At 47.5% G+C, this 21,003-nt stretch overlaps 2 protein-coding genes across 2 annotated transcripts; one reads left to right on the plus strand and one right to left on the minus strand.

The window, feature by feature from the left end:
* The first annotated feature begins 710 nt into the window (after positions 1 to 710).
* On the plus strand, positions 711 to 3,611 carry LOC146206615 (uncharacterized). Its single transcript, XM_084609597.1, has one exon. The coding sequence runs from the start codon at positions 711 to 713 to the stop codon at positions 3,609 to 3,611; it is 2,901 nt and encodes a 966-aa protein (XP_084465723.1).
* A 21-nt stretch (positions 3,612 to 3,632) lies between these two features.
* On the minus strand, positions 3,633 to 20,585 carry LOC146206616 (mambaquaretin-1-like). The gene is made up of 3 exons (XM_084587050.1): positions 20,510 to 20,585; positions 9,120 to 9,299; positions 3,633 to 3,739 (listed from the first exon to the last, which is right to left on the minus strand). The coding sequence occupies exons 1-3, from the start codon at positions 20,556 to 20,558 to the stop codon at positions 3,714 to 3,716; spliced, it is 255 nt and encodes an 84-aa protein (XP_084443176.1). The 5' UTR covers positions 20,559 to 20,585; the 3' UTR covers positions 3,633 to 3,713.
* Between the last annotated feature and the right edge of the window lie 418 nt (positions 20,586 to 21,003).

Consider the following 21,003-nt stretch of genomic DNA (forward strand, 5'->3'; position numbering starts at 1 on the left):
AGCAGATAAATACTGGCCAGAGTTCGCCACCTACACATACTGAAATGACCTTGTAGTGAAAGCTTATCAAGGTAAATTCGTGGTGTAGCAAAAGCAAAACGCTATTTAAAGATTTGTCATTGTCGAAAACTCAGGATTGGTACAAGTGACCACAAAGCGAAAGGCCCCTCCGAGTCATTAGTGCCAATATACTGAGTCAGGGGCACTTGCCAGCACTATATGGTGCCGCTGATTATCCTGTCATCGGTTCATATTCTCGCCTCTGCACTGCGCCACCAGCAGTTTTCGGCCATTACATCGTGATGCCGGGTTACTTTGCTCGTCCTGAGCTCAATCCATGGCTTACTCTCGTATTGAACTGCATATTGTAACCGCACAAACAAACATTGACGCACGAAGAGGTGACAACGGCGCATGGGCCAATCTCTTCTTCCTGCGTCCCGGTTTTCTTGCGCGATTAATAAATGTATTCAGTTATAATGAACAAATGACCGTCAGTATTTCTCTTAATATTCCCTTTTCCGTCATTTCTGCTGTCTAAATATTTTCCTGTGTTTGCCTATTCTCTTCCACACGCCGGTCTACGGCCAAAGCACATGCCTTCATAGGGAAAGAGGCAGAAGAGCAGCCCAATTTATTCTCGTGCCTTCTGAGCCGCTCGTGGCTAATGCTCGAGTCCAGCCATGTCGACACGGTAGCTGCTGGTTAAAATGGCAACGGCTACATTCGTCACGGTGGCCCTATTTCTGCTGCTCAAAAGCGGCAGCCTCATGGGTCGTGGCCCGGGGCCTCCGGAGTCTACTCAGCTGGCGTACACCATGGACGTGAATCCGGTCCATCCTTACCAGGCACCCGTCTACTACATGCGCAATTTCATCAGCCAGCTGGAGTCGAGGCCCCGGGACATCAACTTCTTTCTTGAGCTGGCGAGGGAGCCCAACGGTTTCTTGGATATCTTGGACAACTACCAGCATGGAATCAGCATGGTAGTACAGATCGGCAACGCTGTTCTGGCGGTAGTGGCCATCGGTGGTGTGGTGGTGGTGGCAGCGCGCTGGGCGGGCTATTGCGGCGGAGACAACATCCAGGAGATCACGCCATTTTCCAAGACCGCCTACACCATCACCATGTCCATGACGTTGTTTCTGGCAGCCGTAGACTTTGTGTTAGCGTTTTTGCTCTACCAGAGCAGCACTGACCTCAGTACCGCTATCGACGCTCTGCCTGTTGTCAAGGAAATGGCAGCCAAGGACCTTGCTGCATTCGTAACTAATACTATCAACCAGAAGGTGGACGCAGCCGAGCGCAAGAAGCGGCGCCGCCTTGAAGAACTAGAGGACGACTTCCAGAAAGCGTTCAGCCGCTTCCTCAAAGCCCGCCTGCACAATGACCTAATGCTTCACAAAGCCATCAACGTCAGCGACTGCGCCCAGCGCGTACGGGAAATAGGCATGCTCTTCGTGAAGGATGGAGCTCAGAAACAGGGGCGCCGCCTTCTGCAGACGAGCAAGAGCCTTGCTCGAGTGCACGACTACAGAGAACGGCTCTGCGACCGGGTGGCCAGTGTGGTCGACAATAGCACGGCAGTTGAGAGAAGAAAGCTCGTACGCAGGCTACAGAAAGATGTTCACGAAAGCATGCAAGCAAGCGCGCAAGCTGAGCTGAAAGAGACGCTCAACGGCTTGGACAGGGCCTTCAGCAGACTGATGTCTTACGGCTCCAAAACTGGCTGGTGGGACAGATTTCGCTCTACGGCGATGTTTGGGCTTGTACCTTTCTTCTTCATTTTAATTATCGCTGTTCTCGTGCCATTTGCAATAGCAGCCATGACACAGTTCAACTTCGAAGAGGAGCCTGAGGAGCGAAACATCCGGTCGCACGTGTCCGGCGTTGCTCTCATTTACTGTGCTTTCTTCTTGTACATATTTGTGGTGTTGGCCCTGTACGTGGCTTTGCAGCTATTCCCGTACGGCGCAGTGGGCGAGTGTTACCTCTGTGATTCGTACAGACAGGGATCGTTCACAGTCCTCAACATGCTTGCAGTACGACTATGGCCCCTCAACGAGCGAGCCTCAATGTTCCGAGGCATACACCCGAGTGAAATATTGAGTAAATGCAGCCATGGAGACGCTACACTAGCGGACCTCAATATACCAGCTGAAGTGCGCCAAGACATGGACGCTAGGCACAGGACTTCTAAAGCTCCCTCGCTAGACATGGAACCCTTCAAGCTGGCCCAACGGATGCCGTCATTCCTCGTTCATGACCGGCACGTAGCCATGCTGCGCGCGGAGGACGTCAACGTTACGACGTTCATCACATCGTTACGCACGAGTCTTTCTAAGGAGCGCTCACTAAGCGAAAGCACACGTCGTAAGACTTCACTTTTCCTTCAAAAATGGGAAAGGCTCGACCTGAAGGACGCTACAGAACGCCTAGCTGCCACCAGTTACCGTCGCATGCTGCTCACGATGCTGCCCAGGTACTACAAGGAGTACTTTTATGGACCATCTATTGACCGGCACATCGGCAACTGCGGGCCTGTCTACAATGTTGTGGACAAGACCATGAGTGCCACATGCGACGGTTTTGTGGATTCTCTTTTAGCTTTTGTCTTTCTGCTTCTAGTGGCGGCTGTAGTTTCTACTCTGCTGGCGGTTATGGCCGCGAAAGGAGGCAAGAAGAATAAGAAAGGCAAAAAGAAGAAAAAGAAAGGTAAAAAGAAAAAGAAGAAGAAGAAAAAAAAGAAAGGTAAGAAAGGTAAAAAAGGTGAAGAGGATAGTAAGTCGGAAAAATCGTCCGATTCGAGCGCCACTTTATCCAAGACGGTGACTCCAGAACCAGCAAAGCCCGTCACGCCCACGCCACCAAAGACTCCGCCGAAGACTGCTTCGGAGGACGCTGTCATCCGGATAACGACCACCCGAACGGGTGATAGTCCCGCGGGCTCCGTGGACCAGACAGACTTCTTGGAGATCCGCATCCCGAACCAGCAGGAGATGGCGCCGGCGCCGGTGATGCTGGCACCGGCTAAGACACCCACGCACACTGTAGAGACGCTGCACATCCAGATCCCGCAAGGCCAGCAGGTGGCGCAGCCAGTGGCGGTCGTCGCGCCACCACCGCCTCAGCAGCAGACGTCCACAATCGAGATCCGGGTTCCCCAGAAGCTGATGCAGCCAAAACAACCGCAGATCGTGGCAGTCCCTGCTCCGGCCAATCGACGCCAGGTACAGCGTGTGGTCTCGCTCAACCTCGTTGGCAATCAAAACGCGCTTGGCGCCCGGCGCTCGACGAGTCACACGTCGATGGTGCAGCTGAGTCCGACGCGGCAGGTGCAGGTGCTGCGACAGCCCTCGGGGCGCCAGCTTAGCCCAGTGCAGTGGCCCTGGAACTTGTGGTACCCGTACTGGGGCGGCGGCGGCGGCCAGCCCATGGCACGCGCAGCCAGCGTGGTGACCGAGTCTACGAGCTCGGTCGAGATCGTCGAGCGCGCGAGGATTCCCACCGTTGCTCGCCGCGTCCAGTCGGGCCCCGTAGTTACCCGGAGGGTGGTCGCGGGAAGCTTGCCGTACGCTTCCGTGTACCCTTATTACGCATACCCCTGGTGATAAGCACAGACTCGGACCATGACCATGTGCAAGCAGTCTTTAATGTGTCGAACCGGATCGCCGCTGCTGCCGTCAGTGAGGCTGGCTCTGCTGCTGCCGCCCCTATCCGCTGGTCGTCTTGTGGGGATCTGGGCCAAAAGAAAAACGCCAGCATTAATCCCTCGAGGCCAGTCGCAGATGTCCTGGCCTGCTCGCTATATCGCGCATTGTGCGCATGCCCGCAATAAGCAGCGTCTCTTCCCTCTCTCGTTTCAGAGTGCAGCGTGAGCCAGCTACGTCGGGGTCCCTGAACTCGGAAGCTTTTAGTGCCCTCGCATTTCCTGCAGCTTGCATCCCTGTTTTATGAATGAACAAGCGACGTCGTGGCTGTGAGACGTGCTGTGTGTGTCCGGGACGAAGCTCACCGCGCAAGCGTTCTTTGCGACCTTGATTAAAACACGCAAGCTTGCCGTTGTGCTTTGGACTCGTTGTTTAGGTGGCAGGTGCACATTGGATGGGTTACCCTTCGAATATGTAAGCTTCTTAGCGTCTGTACTGGCGCTTATTGTTGTTACGCTGCTCCGCCTGCTGTCATCATTCAAAGTGTTGCAGCTGCAGCAGGCAGTTAGCAAGCGCCGTGGTGTTTCCAATCGAGTTTTAATCGTGCCCTAGAATAGATAAGCTGTGGCCGATACAAGTAGCATGAATGCGATATAACGAAATTTTAAGGGCTGTACGAGTAAGTACATTCGACACATTAACTAGGAACATTTCGAAATCGCTTAACGTCACTGTTTTTGCTGCGTGCGTTTATTCGTGAAACATTCTCGTTCTCTATATGGCTAACGCGTCATATCATTTTTTACGAAATATTTTATTCTTTTTTTTCTTTTAACATAAGAGCTTACCCCAGGAATCAGACTGCGAAGGAAAGTGACGAAGCCCCTGTTCTATGGGACATAAAAGACAGCGCTCTCGCAGTGATCAGCGAAATTAAGTCAAATAAATCAGATTTGAACCTAACAGGAACGATGTGCTAAGTATGGTAGCGCAAAGGGAGGTACGTACTCATCACCTGGTGTAAAGATAGTTTATTACACAAGCCTTCATTTGTATAAGTCGCAGGCCGAGAGGCCGCGGCTGCACCGAAGATAGGGTGCCTCGATAATACCACCTGCAAATTAGAAATGTACCGTTCGCATTGTTCGATCAATGCGTTTCAATATTTTCGTCAAAATCACGCCGCCTGAGAACACTCGAAGACGCCAATGTTTGTTCCAGCAATTAGGTCTCATGCTGGCATGAGCGCTCAAAACAGGCGGTGATGAAAAGTTGTTTGCTGAGCCTTTTCATCCCTCGGGGTGATCTAGGTATAGCCAAGCCGCCTTTTCAGACTGGTTGGACCGAAAAGAGAGGAGGATACATATCGAAGGTAAGAACCTAGATACTGTGGCCACAGCTCGCTTCCCATGTTGCCCACGCGCTGGACATTACGGACGCCCATTTATCAATTTGAGGCGACGACCCAGACCAATGTCAACCAAATGTTTCGTCTGTCCAAGTGATATTTCTGGTTCTCATTATGGGTGTCAATCAACTGACATGACCTCGCTAGAGGTATGAACTATCAGTTTGATTAAAGTTGTTTTGAGATGTGTCTGGCCGTTAGTTTTTTTAATCTTCAATACAATAATGCCACATTTGTGTATTCTCACGGTGTAATGTCTGTCAACTACTTGCTTCGGTTAACTGAGCTGTGTGCTGCCTCGGGTAGACAATAGAGTGCGCTCACCTTGCATCGTGTGGTCAGAATACCAAACCGGCCGCAAGCAGGTATTTATCAAGAAGCTAGGAACGTTTGTGACTGCAGCATGTTTGAAAAAACGAAATACTATTTTCAAGCGTTGATATCTATGCCAGCATATCCTGCCACATCCTCCCTTTCGGACTCACAACGTACGTAATATTAAAATATTAATAGAATTATGTTTGCTCTGCAGTTTATACTCACTAAATAAATTTTAGTTCGTAATTTAGTTAAGCTTATTTGCTATTATGTCTACTTTAATCTCCTTAATCCGGAGCCCTTCACCACGACGCCTCTTCTAGTCGATGCCACTTTGGGACGTTAGATCCCATATGCCAACACAAATGCCTACTTTAAACGGTTCTCTCTTAGGACTTAGAAGCGAAGTGTGCGATAAGAACCGACCTTCAAGCAACGAAAGCGACAGGAAGTGCCTACAGCTGGGAAAGGGCCGCAAGATGGAAATAAATGAAAGCATGGTAATTAGGAGAGATCACCATTGCTTGAGTAGTTCATCTATAGAGCTGCCAAAAGAAGAGATGAAATTAGACTTAATAATGTGTCCTTATTTCTTTCTTCGCTGCCGTGCGCATTTAAGCAAAAGTGTCTGCCTTCTCTTCGGCAAATTTGCTTTACTTCCATCTTTTTTTTTTTTTTTTTCCTGAAAGGATTCCTGACAGCTGGCAGTCCACGATGGCACTTCATCCCTCCCGTGTCGAGCATAACTTGAAAATATTGGGAAATCTGTATTCTAAATGCTGATGTTTGTCAGACTGCACTAAAAGTAAGGAAACGACTATAGAACAGAGGTGTATAGACTACATTAGGTGAATGCATTTTGTATAGACTTAAAAGAAAAAAAAAAAGGTCCCTAGGTCAATGCTGTGAGAATGATCGTAATGTTAAGAGCATTCTTTTCTTCTATAGAATGTGTTGGGAGAATAATTCTTTTATAGACCTAAATAAAGGCCCGCAGATGTGAAATGATGCATATTGTTACAGCATTTTTTTATTTTTCAACGTCACCACAACAGCATATAAAACCCCTGGCAAGTTTGCATGAACAAGGCCAGTAATCCTTTTGAGACTCGCCGTACAGCTCGGGCCGCTTTAATTATGTTTTGCTGTTTTAAAAAAAAGACGTCTGCAAAGTGAGTATTTTCACTGCATGACAGCTTGTGTCACTAAGATGTCACACTCAAACTGCCTGTTTTTATGTGATATAACAAATACTGAACACAATGTCAAGAAATGTGATGCAAGTTACGTAAATACTGTCAGTACTACTATTAATCATGCTTAATGTGTTGTGAGTGGTGTTAGGCGGTCATGCGTGGACGTGACTCCCCCCCCCCCCCCCCCCCCCCCCTTAAAAAAAAAAACAGAAACATGGCGGCTGTTGACGGCGTTCACTGGGGCTCTTTCTGCGGTCGCAGCTTGGCCCGATGTACGCGCTGCCTGAGTGTTCCAATTCAAAAGCGAAGGAAGTGCTCTATTTCGAAATGATTTTCCGCACTACGCATTGAAGTGTCAATGGCGGCACTCGTTTACTTTGATGCTTTCACTGTCCGGGTGCCGAATGGTGTGCTCCTACCCTTGCCGAAAAGTACATCCGCCACGTTTCCGATTTTATGGGTTTCGGCGTAGTATGAACAGGGGTTTTGAGCGAACTAGGTTAGCATCGGTGACAATGTTTTGCATGTTTTGATGAAGGCGTCTCAGTTACACGCAGCAAGCAGGAGAGAATTGTGCCGTCTTGAGATAAGCTAATCTTGTTAGGCGGCTGAAGGGATTCATTTTGATATAATTTGCCGGTTGCTTAGTAAAAGCGCGAGCCATTTAAGCAGCTGGCGTGCAGGACGTCTTCGTGCGCTGCCGGGGTCGAATTCCAAGCGACATACGTCCATTGCAGGCACAATGTGTCTGACAAGCTGCCCATCATCTGCCCTTGAAGCAAAGCGCCAAAATGTTGGAGCGGAAACCGCGTTTTGAGGTGCACAGAGTTTTATCTCATAGCCAAGGTACGCAGCATGTTGAAACCGGCATGGCATATAACTTGACTTCGATAGCCAGATTTATTTAGACGCCTGCGGATGGCAACAAAGTCCAAATGAAGCATTATTGGACCTTTTTCAACAATACTGGGTCGAGTTTGTTATACTAATATCATCACTGTTTTTCATCGGGGAACTGTACTTAGGCAATTTTGGTGAGCCTAAAAATAGAAAGTGGTGCTAATAATTACCAGAGGACAACTTTTGTTGAACTATACTTACGTGCAGCACTCGTTCCCCTCGCATCTTGGCTGCTAAGAAACCCTGTGCACGCTCTACGCTGCCAACATTTTGCGTCCGCGCACTGCGGGTAAGCGGATGAGGGGCCGCGGAGAGTATAAGTGGCACGGGGTAACCCACCAGCATGGAGCCTGTTTGGGCAGCAGACGAACGAAGTCTTTCCACCTTAAGCGATACTCGGCAGTCAGCTCATGAAGACACCCTACAAGGAAACACGTTTGATGGTACTCTTTTAAACAGTGATTCAATCGCAGCACCCCTCCATTGTGCCTTGTTCGTTAATCAGGCCATTGCGGGTGTCCAACACCTGCTTACGACAACCATCAGGCGTCGGTGTGCGGCAATCTTCAATGGCGATGCCTGCGAGAACATCATGCACTGTGACCAGAATCTGCAGTAGTTTATTTGATCAAAACGAAGGTATTGCTAGGTTTATGCTCATATATGTGGCTACTCCAAAATTAAGAAAATCAGAACCTTCTATTCCTTTGCGCTGATTTTTGTTCGTTCTATAGGTTGGTAGTAAGGTGCAGTTGGTCATAGAGAGAGGGAAAATAACGGATACCAGGTCTCGTTTTTGCGCGCCCCTGTTTGTACAACTCTTCTCATTTACTGCTATTATTTCGCAGTAATTTGAGTTCAAATCACTGCCAGGCATAAGTCAATTCATTGCTCCATTCTATCCGCTGGTCGACTTTTTCGACGAGAGGTCTTCTCTTAGCGGTGGTGGCAAAAAACGTTTTCAATGTGATAGGGAGGTGCTACGTGAGGCTTTAAGAAGCGTGCTGACTTTTCCTAACAAACACCACGCTCCGCGATCGCGTCTCTGTTATCGCATAATCAGATGTTCCTTTGGCTGCATTAAAGTTTTAGCTGTGCGAGAATGGGGGAGGGGAGGGGGGTTATTTCGTCAACGTGAGAAGTTGGGCTAGTTGGTAAGTATTTATGTGAAAAAAGGTGCTCCTTGAAGAAACATTGAACGTAAGAGTAACCAAAGGCAATCCAGCGTCGCGCCCGCTTTCAGGAGACATTTTTAGATTTTGTTAAAATATAAACATGTTACCACTTGGATACCTACCCCAGTCACAACGCCCTGAGGATAATTCTAGTTTGTCATAGCAAAGTCCACGAGGTCTAATGAGCAATATGGCCTCACTCGCTCGCTACTTTAAAAGGCGTTTTTAAAGGCATTCCCATAACTAATTGTTGAGGTTGCACTACCATCAAGGTAAAGTCAACATCTTTAGAACACTAGATATGGCTATCAACATCAATGCAAATATCAGTTGTGACACTGGGAACACGGCAACATGCTCATTCACTCTTGCTCATGTGAGCGTCATGGGCTGCTACTCTGCCACACGCACCGAAAGCATATATGACACCTTCCTCTAGGCGGGGGCATCCTCAGCAGGGTCCCATACTCACGGACACATTCCTTCCTGCACTTGGCCTCTGTGTCGAAGCGGTTGTCGTTGCCATCGCAGCCGCCGTACACGAACAGCTTGCACGAGTTGGTCTTGCTGTCGTAGTACCACTTGGTGGACGCGTCCTCGCAGTTGCCGGGGTCCTTCTTCAGGTTGCACGCCTTGTTGTGCGCCGCATGGCCTGCGCAGAGATTCGTCCGTCATCTCGCTGTGGAAGTTTTTTTATGTCACTGGTAAACATTAGGGATAAAAGACGGCAAAATCAAACGCACTCTTTAATGCAATCGAACTCACATACACACCGACAGAGGTTGACAAGACTGGATCTTTGTAGCCATTCTAATATTTTGGTTTTATTGCCTTCGAATATATATATATATATATATATATATATATATATATATATATATATATATATATATATATATATATATATATATATATATATATATATATATATATATATATATATATATGCGGGAATCAGACTATGAGGAGGTGGTCGCGGTATTTGCGAATGGCCCCGGTGGAACGGGCACAACGTGGTTCTTGCAAGTGGAGTCCTTTCTCAACTAACAGAATTGGCTCACCTCCTTTGTCGAAATACAAATAAATAAGTGCGTAAAAATATTAAACGGGCTTAAAAATATATACGCACAAAACATAGCAGCGTGTCTCTCCTTTCTGGCTTTGATTTACTATTATGAGAATTTGTATGCAGGAAGGGCGCTTATTATAACTAAGTAAAAAACGTTGTTTTCCGTTTCCTTCTTAGTTTACTCTTTTTCCTGTTTGCCCGGGACAATAGCAATGAATAAAAACAATGGTCCCAAGGCAGAAAGAAGGCGCCTACCACAGAGTAGTGCAAACTGGCTGCTTCGCGAGTAGATGAGTATCATTTCCGCCTTATCTTGAAGGCCTGCCGCGTTTACGACGTTCACAGAGGTAGCCTTTGCCAAGACCTTCCATTCAAAACGTGTGGATAGACCAACAAGTTGTCTATAAAGAGGCTCGTTCTGCCCAGCGAAAGCAGTGTTTTAGTCCAGCGACGACAAATAGGTGTTGTTTTCGTTCACAGCAGAAAGACATGAATATCGCTCCTGGTCATTTCCATAACGCCATAACGTTAAAGGCCCGGCCCGCTCGCCGGAAAAATGAAGTGTCGGCTTTATCGGCGTTATCAGCGAAAACTCACCGGGCATGACCCTGCCAGTTTGTAGTTAGCAGCCAGTCGGCAAAAAATACCACAGGGTCGTGTCAAAAATGCGATAAAATACTCTGTAGTTCTGTTGTAACTTCAGTCTTTTTTGTAGTTCTGTGCTGTTTTTCGGTAGCACTTTTCTGTTATAACAACAGAAGATTCCGATGTTATGACAGAAATTCATGTTGTCACAACCGGTTCATTGTCGAAAACCGCGAAGAAATTCTGTTGTTTTCTGTAGTATTTCCCCACTGGTAGCTGACATGGTCGGACACTGGTTGGTCAGAGTGTTGTATGACGTCACGAAAACACGTCAGATGGCAGAGGAGTGACAATTCAATTTTCTCCTTTGAGATGGAAGGGTGCTTCGTGCTTGGAGCAGCAGACTTGAGCCCTCGTATTGAAGTAAACATTTTTGCAGGCTAGTTGGTTCATTGCAGATAAAAGGTAAAACTGCGCGAAGATACAGGACAAAAGACGAAGGAACAAAAAAAACGACAACACGGGCGCAGACTTCCAAATGCTTCATCATGAACGAAAATACATGCTATATAGGTGCGGAACCAAAGCGCGCAACTATTGCTATCATTCACATAAGACGAGATAAAAGGTAAAAAGATAAAACAAATACTATCGTAAGCTTCTTTTACTATATGAGTAGACATCTCATCATTGCAGAAGGCCAGACAAAAGGCAGAGCACTCAAACATCAGATCCCAAGAAGTATAACATGAAAAAAAAAAATAAATAAATAAACACCACAATCAGGTTGAGCAAAGATGAGTGACAATTTGCAGATTAAAGAGTCGAAAAAGAAAAACAAAACAAAGTAAGGTTATAGTAGGAGGAAGATGAGGAGGAGGAAAGGCAGGGAGGTTAACCGGTAAGGTAAGGCTATAAAAACGTCATGTAGGTGTACGGGTAAAACAACGGTGCGTGAAGGTATTAACAGAGCTGAAAAGAAAAGGTGACCATTAAAACCAGGGGAAATACCCTTTAAGGTAAGATAACAATGGCAAAATGAAAAAACAGCGCCTTAGTTCGTCATGTATATAGCATGTGCTTTCGTGAATGATTAAACAGCTGGAAGTCTGCGCCCGTGTTGTCGTTTTTTTGTTCCTTCGTCTCTTATCTTGTTCCTTCGTGCAGTTTTACCTTTTACCTCGTGTATTCCTCATGCGTTTTCACAGATTGTGTCCTGTCTCTCATCTAATGCATGCGAATTCGAGAAAAGCAGCATTATTTCCTTGTGGACTGCCATTGGGGTTCGTTGGTGTCACTAGTTCTAGTTCTAAAAAATTGTTCACATATAGCTAAATCGTAACTTTGAACATTTCTTCACAACGTAACACCACACTGCTGATCTCTGCACTCACGCAAAGACTTGTGACCGTGAATATGTAAGCGCCTTGAGGTGTTTGTCAAAAAGGGAACAAAGTTTTGCTGCCGTTCAGAGCCGAAAATTGTTTATTAAGCCCAAAGTATATGATACATCTCAAATCTAACTATTCAATTTTTGCTTTCACATTTAATAGTTATTTTCATACTAAAACTGCTGTCACGCCACCTTAGGGCTGTCACATTTCGCTTTGAGAACCTAATTCGGAGTTGCTAACGGCAGATTTTCTCTGAGGCAACGTATTTGACAGTCCATCAGCCAACAACGTGAAATTAAGATGCGTTTCTTTTTTCTTGGCTGAATAACAGTAACTGTGGTGTTCAAATTGGGTTCTTTTTTTTTTTATTAAAATGTATATTTGCAACAGCGATGCTGCTCAATTAAGTTTCGAACACCTTTATTTTCTGCTGAACATGCCGCACTTTCCCCGTATATGATAATCACCGCCATAAGAAGAAAATATTGTGGCTTAGTAGTTGCAAGGACAGTAACACCACGGACGCGGTAAAACCTCCAGGTTGACCCTGTGCACTCAACGTTGTGCTGAGGTATGCTGCTATTGCGCTCTGTGTCAGGACAGGTTATTGGGGCGTCTGGCAAGTGCGGGGGTTGTTAATCGCATAACGTAACGTCTCTCCTTGCCTCAAACTTAAGGCTAGAAAGAGAGAGAGGGTGCGAGATTCCTAAGCTAACTGCACAAACCAGTTCCGCGTTTTATTTAATTATGTTTCGCCGTCGTCATCGGTAAATGGCCTGCAAGCCGGTGCCATAGCCGGCTAATACCAGTCCGATGGGTTCGACCGCTGCTTCGAGAGATCCCCGCTGCCGCCGAGCTGGACGCGCGCGCTTTCCCACGCTGTTCTCCGCCGCAGCATCCCGAAGGCGCAGAGGGGACGCGCGTAGCCTTGACGCGCGCAAGGATAACGGGTACGGCGCTTCGTTGGCCGGCGCGGTGCCGTCATGGCCTTCGGCCCCTTATCTCGCCATCGCGTGCGCGCGCCAGAGGTTGCGTGGACTCCTTTCGAGCGATTGCAACGGCATTCCCGGTTAGCAAATGGCACAAAAATCAAAGCCGGCGGGTCCTGCTTCTGTGGTCGAGTTCCAGAAAGCTCACCCACGAACAGCGCCAGCTGACGTGCGTGTCATGTTGATGGTGATCTGCCGCCCTGAGACCTCTGCGACGCGAGCCGAGAAAGTTCATCTCACCTATCTGCTGCCCCGCTCAGCATGTTTTGTGCTCGATATATATATATTTTTTTCTGTCCTTTGAGTGTAGAAGATAAGGCGGGGAGCAATTCCGCTGCAAGCTCATATACCGCATGCGGACCACGACTCATCGGGTAAATATCGAATACTGCCGCCTGCCCGGCAGGCGCAACTTAAAAAGCCCGCACGCCAGCTGCGAAACACTCTTCCAGCTCGCGAAAGTGTCGGCAGCCGGCACCCCGCGTCGCGGAAGAAGTGGGCGCACCGAAAGAAACGCATCAGGCGAAGATGGCTAGGCTTAACTTCAATGAAGACACACAGCGACGCTTCCTGCGGCATTGCTGGCAAAAGGATAGCCAAATTGAAACCTTACTCCTAACCTGTGTGTTTCTTGCTTGACTCTGCCAAGGTCACATACTATCGCTGCATCCCAGTCTAAACACACACACACACACACACACACACACACACACACACACACACACACACACACACACACACACACACACACACACACACACACACACACACACACACACACACACACACACACACACACACACACACACACACACACACACACACACACACACACACACACACACACACACACACACACACACACACACACACACACACACACACACACACACACACACACACACACACACACACACACACACACACACACACACACACACACACACACACACACACACACACACACACACACACACACACACACACACACACACACACACACACACACACACACACACACACACACACACACACACACACACACACACACACACACACACACACACACACACACACACACACACACACACACACACACACACACACACACACACACACACACACACACACACACACACACACACACACACACACACACACACACACACACACACACACACACACACACACACACACACACACACACACACACACACACACACACACACACACACACACACACACACACACACACACACACACACACACACACACACACACACACACACACACACACACACACACACACACACACACACACACACACACACACACACACACACACACACACACACACACACACACACACACACACACACACACACACACACACACACACACACACACACACACACACACACACACACACACACACACACACACACACACACACACACACACACACACACACACACACACACACACACACACACACACACACACACACACACACACACACACACACACACACACACACACACACACACACACACACACACACACACACACACACACACACACACACACACACACACACACACACACACACACACACACACACACACACACACACACACACACACACACACACACACACACACACACACACACACACACACACACACACACACACACACACACACACACACACACACACACACACACACACACACACACACACACACACACACACACACACACACACACACACACACACACACACACACACACACACACACACACACACACACACACACACACACACACACACACACACACACACACACACACACACACACACACACACACACACACACACACACACACACACACACACACACACACACACACACACACACACACACACACACACACACACACACACACACACACACACACACACACACACACACACACACACACACACACACACACACACACACACACACACACACACACACACACACACACACACACACACACACACACACACACACACACACACACACACACACACACACACACACACACACACACACACACACACACACACACACACACACACACACACACACACACACACACACACACACACACACACACACACACACAACGAAGCCACGCCAAAAACCTGACACAATATCTTCAGTTTTGTCGTCTTATCATTACGTATAAGGCTTTTCTATCGCTGTGTAGCACTTTTTTTTTGTAGTTCTGTAGTTTATTTCTGTGGTACATTTCTGCAATCTGCAGTTATGTACTACTTTTCTTAGTAACTATATTAAGTTATAATCTTACTAAATAAATTTATACTGTCACGACAGCTTCAAGGTCGAAACCCGTACTGAAATTCTGCAGTGACAATACAAAATGTCCTGTATTTTTCAACTGGGATTTGAAAGCGCGTGACTGCGGCGCCATTCAGAGCAAACCATCAAAAACATTAATCCTGCAGCTGTTCGCACTTAGTTTTCTTCTTTTCTTTTTTTTTTACCTTAATGGAAGAGATGAGATAGTGAAAGACGGAAGCAAGCGCACTGCCGAGAAATAAATTTACCAATGAAAGTAGGACTCCTAGTATTCGAGCACTGTACGCAGACGTCATAGACAGAAAATAAGTCTGTGTCGTCTGCGTACCGCTCAAATAATTTTATTCTTACCCGCACGCCCAAATTTCCGCCGTTCTGGAGCGCGACACTAACACCAACCTCCGTCTTTCCCCTCCCCCCTCCTCTTCCCAAAGAAAAAAAAAAACGTTATAGCGAGCCTTCTACGTAGAACGGAAGTCACTGTTGTGATGCCTCGTGGGGTACGATAATAAATCCGGTTTATGACGGCTACTATCTTTCACTGGAGGTTTTACACGTGCTAGGATATTACTCCAAGACGTTTCGAAGGTACTAGATACTTGCCGGCGTCGCAGTCGAAACCAGAGTGGACTGCTGTGGCGACATACCAGCGATGAACGAGACAGATACCCAGTTTACGCTGTAGAGTTTAGCCGTAGATTTTTATCCCTACGCAGGATTCGTATGCAGTGCATCGCATACTAAGGAGTTTCTCGCTTCTTTTCCATCGTCCACGGCTTAAAATGAGTCCATGCAGTGCACCTGACCTGCCACATGTTTCTTGAAGCGTGTTTCCGTACAAAGTCTCGCCTACTCGAATTTCATTGCCTATATTGACTGCCTTTTTTTTTTTTTCATCAATGTAAGAAACGCTTCTTTCAGGAAGTCGAACCCCGCCTTTAGTGTCTGCCATTCGGGTGAGTACAAAACCAAGAATAGTGTAACCAATGGCCAGCGCTACGGGAAAAAAATGTGGGCAGAATAGAAAATGTACCAGAACGCGAACCGCTTTTGGCGCACTTGGCCGTTCTCGTTCCTGTTTTAAGCATTGCCCATCCTTTTCGAGGCAGCGTGCCAGGTACATACATTTCGAAATACACGCCCTCTTTCTCGTTCATCTTTCATGGCGGTCCTCTGAGGGGGCTCAGCAGCTAAAGCGTATAGCCCTATACTAACTGCGACGCCTCAGTTCCGGCTTTGTTGCGTGTGAAAACTGAGGTAGTTGCCAAGTGCTGACAGTAATTCCGAACAAAACTTTCAACTTGATTCAATGCGATGTGCGGCTTTCAATTAGCAGCCTTTTTATCAAACTGCAGTGAATGTGCAGTTGTTCAATTGAAAAAAAAAAAAAAAGTAGCGATCACATCCACCTCCGTTATCTCATAAACACTTTGCACTGCACCACGTATGAGCTATGCGGTGAAGCTTATGTAAAATTCGTTTGCGCCTCGTTTGTTTGTTTGTTTTTCTCATTATTTCATTACATGCTGTACGTTTTATATGTCCCAAATGTTATTGTTGTAATCCCCACTCCCCTCTGTAATGTTGTACCTTGAGGGTACCAATAAAATAAAAAATAAATAACCAACGAGAGAGTTGAAACGTTTAAATACGGTAAATGATTAAGTAATCGATAGAAGCCGCATTATTTAATTTAAAAAGAAAGAAAATCGAGGCAAGGTGCGAAGAGAAGTGCATCAACCCTGCTAGATGCAAGGGGTCCTCCCGGGGCCCACAGCTGAGCAACGAACAAGGACGACAGAAAGACCACACACAGGCGCTGATGCCCAAATTGCCACTCTACGTGATTTCTCCTCCTATACACGCGGTATGTGTTTCAGGATGAACCTTTAATGCCACACGAGAGCAGTGGTGCATGCAGTGCTATGTCACGGCACCTGCATAAGGGACTGTAAGGTGAAACCGTATCAACGCACCTCATGATATAAGCTATAAAACTTAGAGACAAAGTTGACAAGGTCGCACACCGTTGTACATAATCCCGGAACAATAGAACATGTGTCGGAAAAGACTAACCATCAAGGTTTCTGGGTCTTCTGCGTGCTAAACTAAATTGGTCGGAAAAAATCCAAAATAAACACCACCAGTGATAAAAGTTCACATACACGCTATCCATTTCCTTGCAGTGAACGGTCGTATCTAAGTTTGTCCGCACCGCACAATTTTAGGCATATGTAGAGATTAACTAATAAAAGAGGAAAAACACCAAGTGCGTAAAGGTCACAATAAAAAAGGTCATTCGCAGTACAGATCTGATCGCCATCAGGCAAGATCCTCTGACAACAGGCCACTGACATGTTGCGACAAAGCATCGAAGACCTCGGAGATGAAGTTGGTGACCAAGATGTGACACAGGAAGCGCAATAGATTACAATGTTTGTGGTTCGGATAAACAGAGGCGAGGGGCAATACCGGCTTTATGGCCTTCAGCATCTCGAAGGCCACTATGAATAAAAGTGCTCTAGTGAGGCTATCAGTTGCGAGCGTACACAAGTGAGCAAGGTGACCAAGGTGAGGCTTATCTGCCCCTAAAGCCTTTTTTTTTTTTTCTTTTTTAAGAAACTTGGAGGAAACAAAAAAAAAAAACGTTGATTGCATTTGCACTTAAGGATACGACTTCGGCCCGAAAATCTCGATGTCACAAGTGTGACGACTCTCTCTTAAAGAACATTAGATTTACTTTTGCCTTAGGGGGAGCGGAAAGAAGTCAGTTACGAAAACAGGTCTGCAAGTGTTGGGGGATATACACACACCATTAGTTTGTCATTAAAAATAGTAAAATTGAGTTTATGAAGCTAACGATGGCTAACTAAGCCAACGATGACGCAGGGAAGCGTGTCATACCGTAAAGAAACGCCTCAGCCACAAATTCGATCGTCGGATGCGGACCTTGAAATGTGCTGCAAGTAAAACGAAATTGTGGAAACCTCTCGGCTTAGGCTTTTGGGTTACTGTGATCAGCATCGGAAATACATTTGAGTCCAGCTTTTGAGACAAAATATAATGGCCAGAATTTTTTGCACACCATAAAATGAGCAATTTCATAAGATAAGAGTGGCACATTATCTTTGTGCTCCGCCGGCTAGCGGTATTCCGCAGAGCAGGATTTCGCCATCTATCGAACTGCCGATTCGTTGAACTCGTTCGATATCGTCACGCTGATGCTGTCTTGTTCCACAGCCTGTTAATTCATGCCTCCTTCGCCTACCACCAATCCAACGGTGAAAAGGAACACCTATATGTATTTCAAGCCGTTTGGCCAAATAAAAGGGACGTCACAAGTAGAAACGGTTGCCATCAGCCTCGCTTACCATCTCTCTCAATGGAGGAATTTGAGCGCTCACTACGCTAGTAAAATCCTGCAGTAATCTTGAGGTTGCATTTAGCGGGCCTGTAGCTGCTTCCACGTGGATACGTTCATTCTCACCCGTTGGTGCGTTTCGTTACACGCGGCGCCTTTCGGGTGGCAGTCTACTGCACAGATTGCTCCGCAGTTCAGACCCTTACTAAATGTAGCTGCTGTCTTTGGTGCGCTTCACACAGCAGGCAGAATGGGATCCTCCTCGCACTGTCTCGGCATCGGGTCTCTGATACAAAGCTCTCTCGCGTAAATACATTCGTATTCGATACTATAGGTGCGCCTATACGGTGCGCGGGTGTTATTCAGGCATGCACATCGAACGACACTTACGACTCGGTCGGCCCGCCACGCAGAGCTTGCTCGCGACTAGATATCGCACATACAGGAGATATTTGTGTTATCCCGCCTTTAGCCCCCATTCCGCGATCAGCAAACCGGACTTGACGTTTGCGGCTTTTCCGCTAAGTAGAGCGCACGAAAAGAAAACGCAATCTCTGATCGGAAAAGCACTACTGGGACATCGCCCAGGTCGGTAGTCGCCGCACGTGTCACCCTTGTTCCTGTAGCTCGAACGCAAGTTGATTGTGTCCGCTGTGAAGTTTCGGGCCGAGTCAATCGCACTTGCTTTTAATATTAGGCACAGAAATTCCAGCCACTCCTAATTGAAACGGCAGCTCTGCGCGGTACAAGATGTCACGCCAGATTACCGCTTCGATGTAGAGATTGTCTCTCCAAGTGTGTTTGTGAAGTACGTATTTCTGCTTGAAGCGCGAAATTGTTTTCGTACCGGAATATGAGATGCTCATTGGACCGCATTCGCCTACACATGGTGAAACAAGCAAACTACAGAATATCGCCGAAACTATGTGGCACGTGGTGTCTATGTCAGAAACGCACAAGATGGTTAACGTCAGCCGAGCAAGAACTGGGTCGCAAGTTCGCGGTCGACTGAGAAAAAAATCGCATGCACGTAAACTGGTTCCAGGTAGTGATCTCCATCGGCACCGCGTCGCGCTGCTGTTTATTTTTTTTTTCTTTAACAGTAACGGTATGCGACTTGGAGACAATGAAAACTATCCACTAGAGCTGCGCTTTTCTCTATACCTCAGTCCAAGAGAAAAGATAAGATTGAGAACGAGTCCAAGAAAGACTTGTAGCGAATTGGAAGCTGGAGAACCCAGAAAAACTCTAAACGTAAATGCAAAAGCCAAGAATGCAGGCCAGAAACGCGCATTAAAGAGCATGCGAGAATGTCCTACGTGAAGAGATGAATGCACTGAGCTAGAAGAATTGAATGGGGACCAGGAAACATTCAGGACGACATTAGCAACACAGTGCGAGAATCCCGGCCGACTATTTCGGTGCCCATTTCCTCATAATATGCGGTAACATATCTTCCCGTGGCGAATGGAAAAAACAGCAACCACTGACATACAAGTTTGCTTGCCCTTTTATTGTATGTATAAAGCCCTCTGTAACCACTTTTTACAATCCGACAGATGTTAAAGCTCAAGTAGAGGCTTTATTACGTAGCGGCATAGCGGAGCTTAAAGAAACTGTGAATCTAGCTGCTTCACTGGGCGGCGTAGCCCCAGAAATCTATGAACGCGGGCAAACAAATACATCTCGATCAGCGTTAGAAGTGTATTCTGTACGTGTAATGAACACGAGTTACCGCCGACAAACGTACATTGAGGACAAGCACGTAAGGCCCAAAATGGAATGATTTGCGAGCGTGTGACGATTCGAGGTATTGATTACCCCTCAACGGTGCCGTGTTCCGCAAGAAGCAGACGGGACAAACTGCATGTCCCGTATGCTTGTCCGATGAAGAACAGCCAATTAATCGAAGCGCCGTGGACGAAACTGGTCGCCTTTTCACATGGCCGACCAACGGTGCAACGCGTTCCCGTAGACCGCGTTCTTGCCACATATAACCTAGATGAGACTCTAAATTCAAGCCCCAAAGAAAGCATCACGCAACTTCGCAAGGGATCTGACAACTGCCGCATAGCAATTAACGGTGTCTACTTACACACTAGTGAAAGGGAGATGATGAGGAGCAGACAGACCAGGGACTTCATGTTGGCGGCGCAAGAGGCACAAAAGCGAGCCCTCTCCTCGGCGGCTCGTTTAAATACAGCGCCCAACCGGTTGCACTCGGGTCACCTGACGACGCGAGCACCGCGGCGGCAAAGTGGAACAGCTCCCCCACCGCACGCCGCCGCTAACGACTTGACGCGGGAACCCGGAAACCATCAGCCAGCGGTCGCGCCCTTCAGCCCCGCGACCGCGTCTGACCTACTGGCGACGCTGAAGAAAACCGAATCAAAACGCCTCGGATTAGCAAGCACACAGGACGTGGACCCGTTGTTCCTCCCACATTGCCCACACTATCGCGCTTTCGTCATCCCACACGCGGGTGGGAGAAACCAAGGTTACCTCCTCCACTCTCATCTCGAGGGTCGTCCTCTGGCCGATCAGAGCAGCCCTCGCAGCAGTGCGCGGTCGGAGGCGATGCATAGCGAG

This window comes from Amblyomma maculatum, chromosome 1, assembly GCF_055883805.1.
Source record: "Amblyomma maculatum isolate TAMU_Amacu chromosome 1, ASM5588380v1, whole genome shotgun sequence".
Lineage (NCBI taxonomy): Eukaryota > Metazoa > Arthropoda > Arachnida > Ixodida > Ixodidae > Amblyomma > Amblyomma maculatum.

Bases quoted from the DNA above. Each gene is read 5' to 3' on its own strand.
- LOC146206616 (XM_084587050.1), bottom strand. From the start codon at position 20,558: ATGAAGTCCCTGGTCTGTCTGCTCCTCATCATCTCCCTTTCACTAGTG. The intron at 9,300-20,509 runs GTAAGTAGACAC...ATCTCTGCGCAG, and splicing joins CATCTCCCTTTCACTAGTGT to GCCATGCGGCGCACAACAAG. The intron at 3,740-9,119 runs GTGAGTATGGGA...CTTTTGGCCCAG, and splicing joins GTGCAGGAAGGAATGTGTCC to ATCCCCACAAGACGACCAGC.
- LOC146206615 (XM_084609597.1), top strand. From the start codon at position 711: ATGGCAACGGCTACATTCGTCACGGTGGCCCTATTTCTGCTGCTCAAA.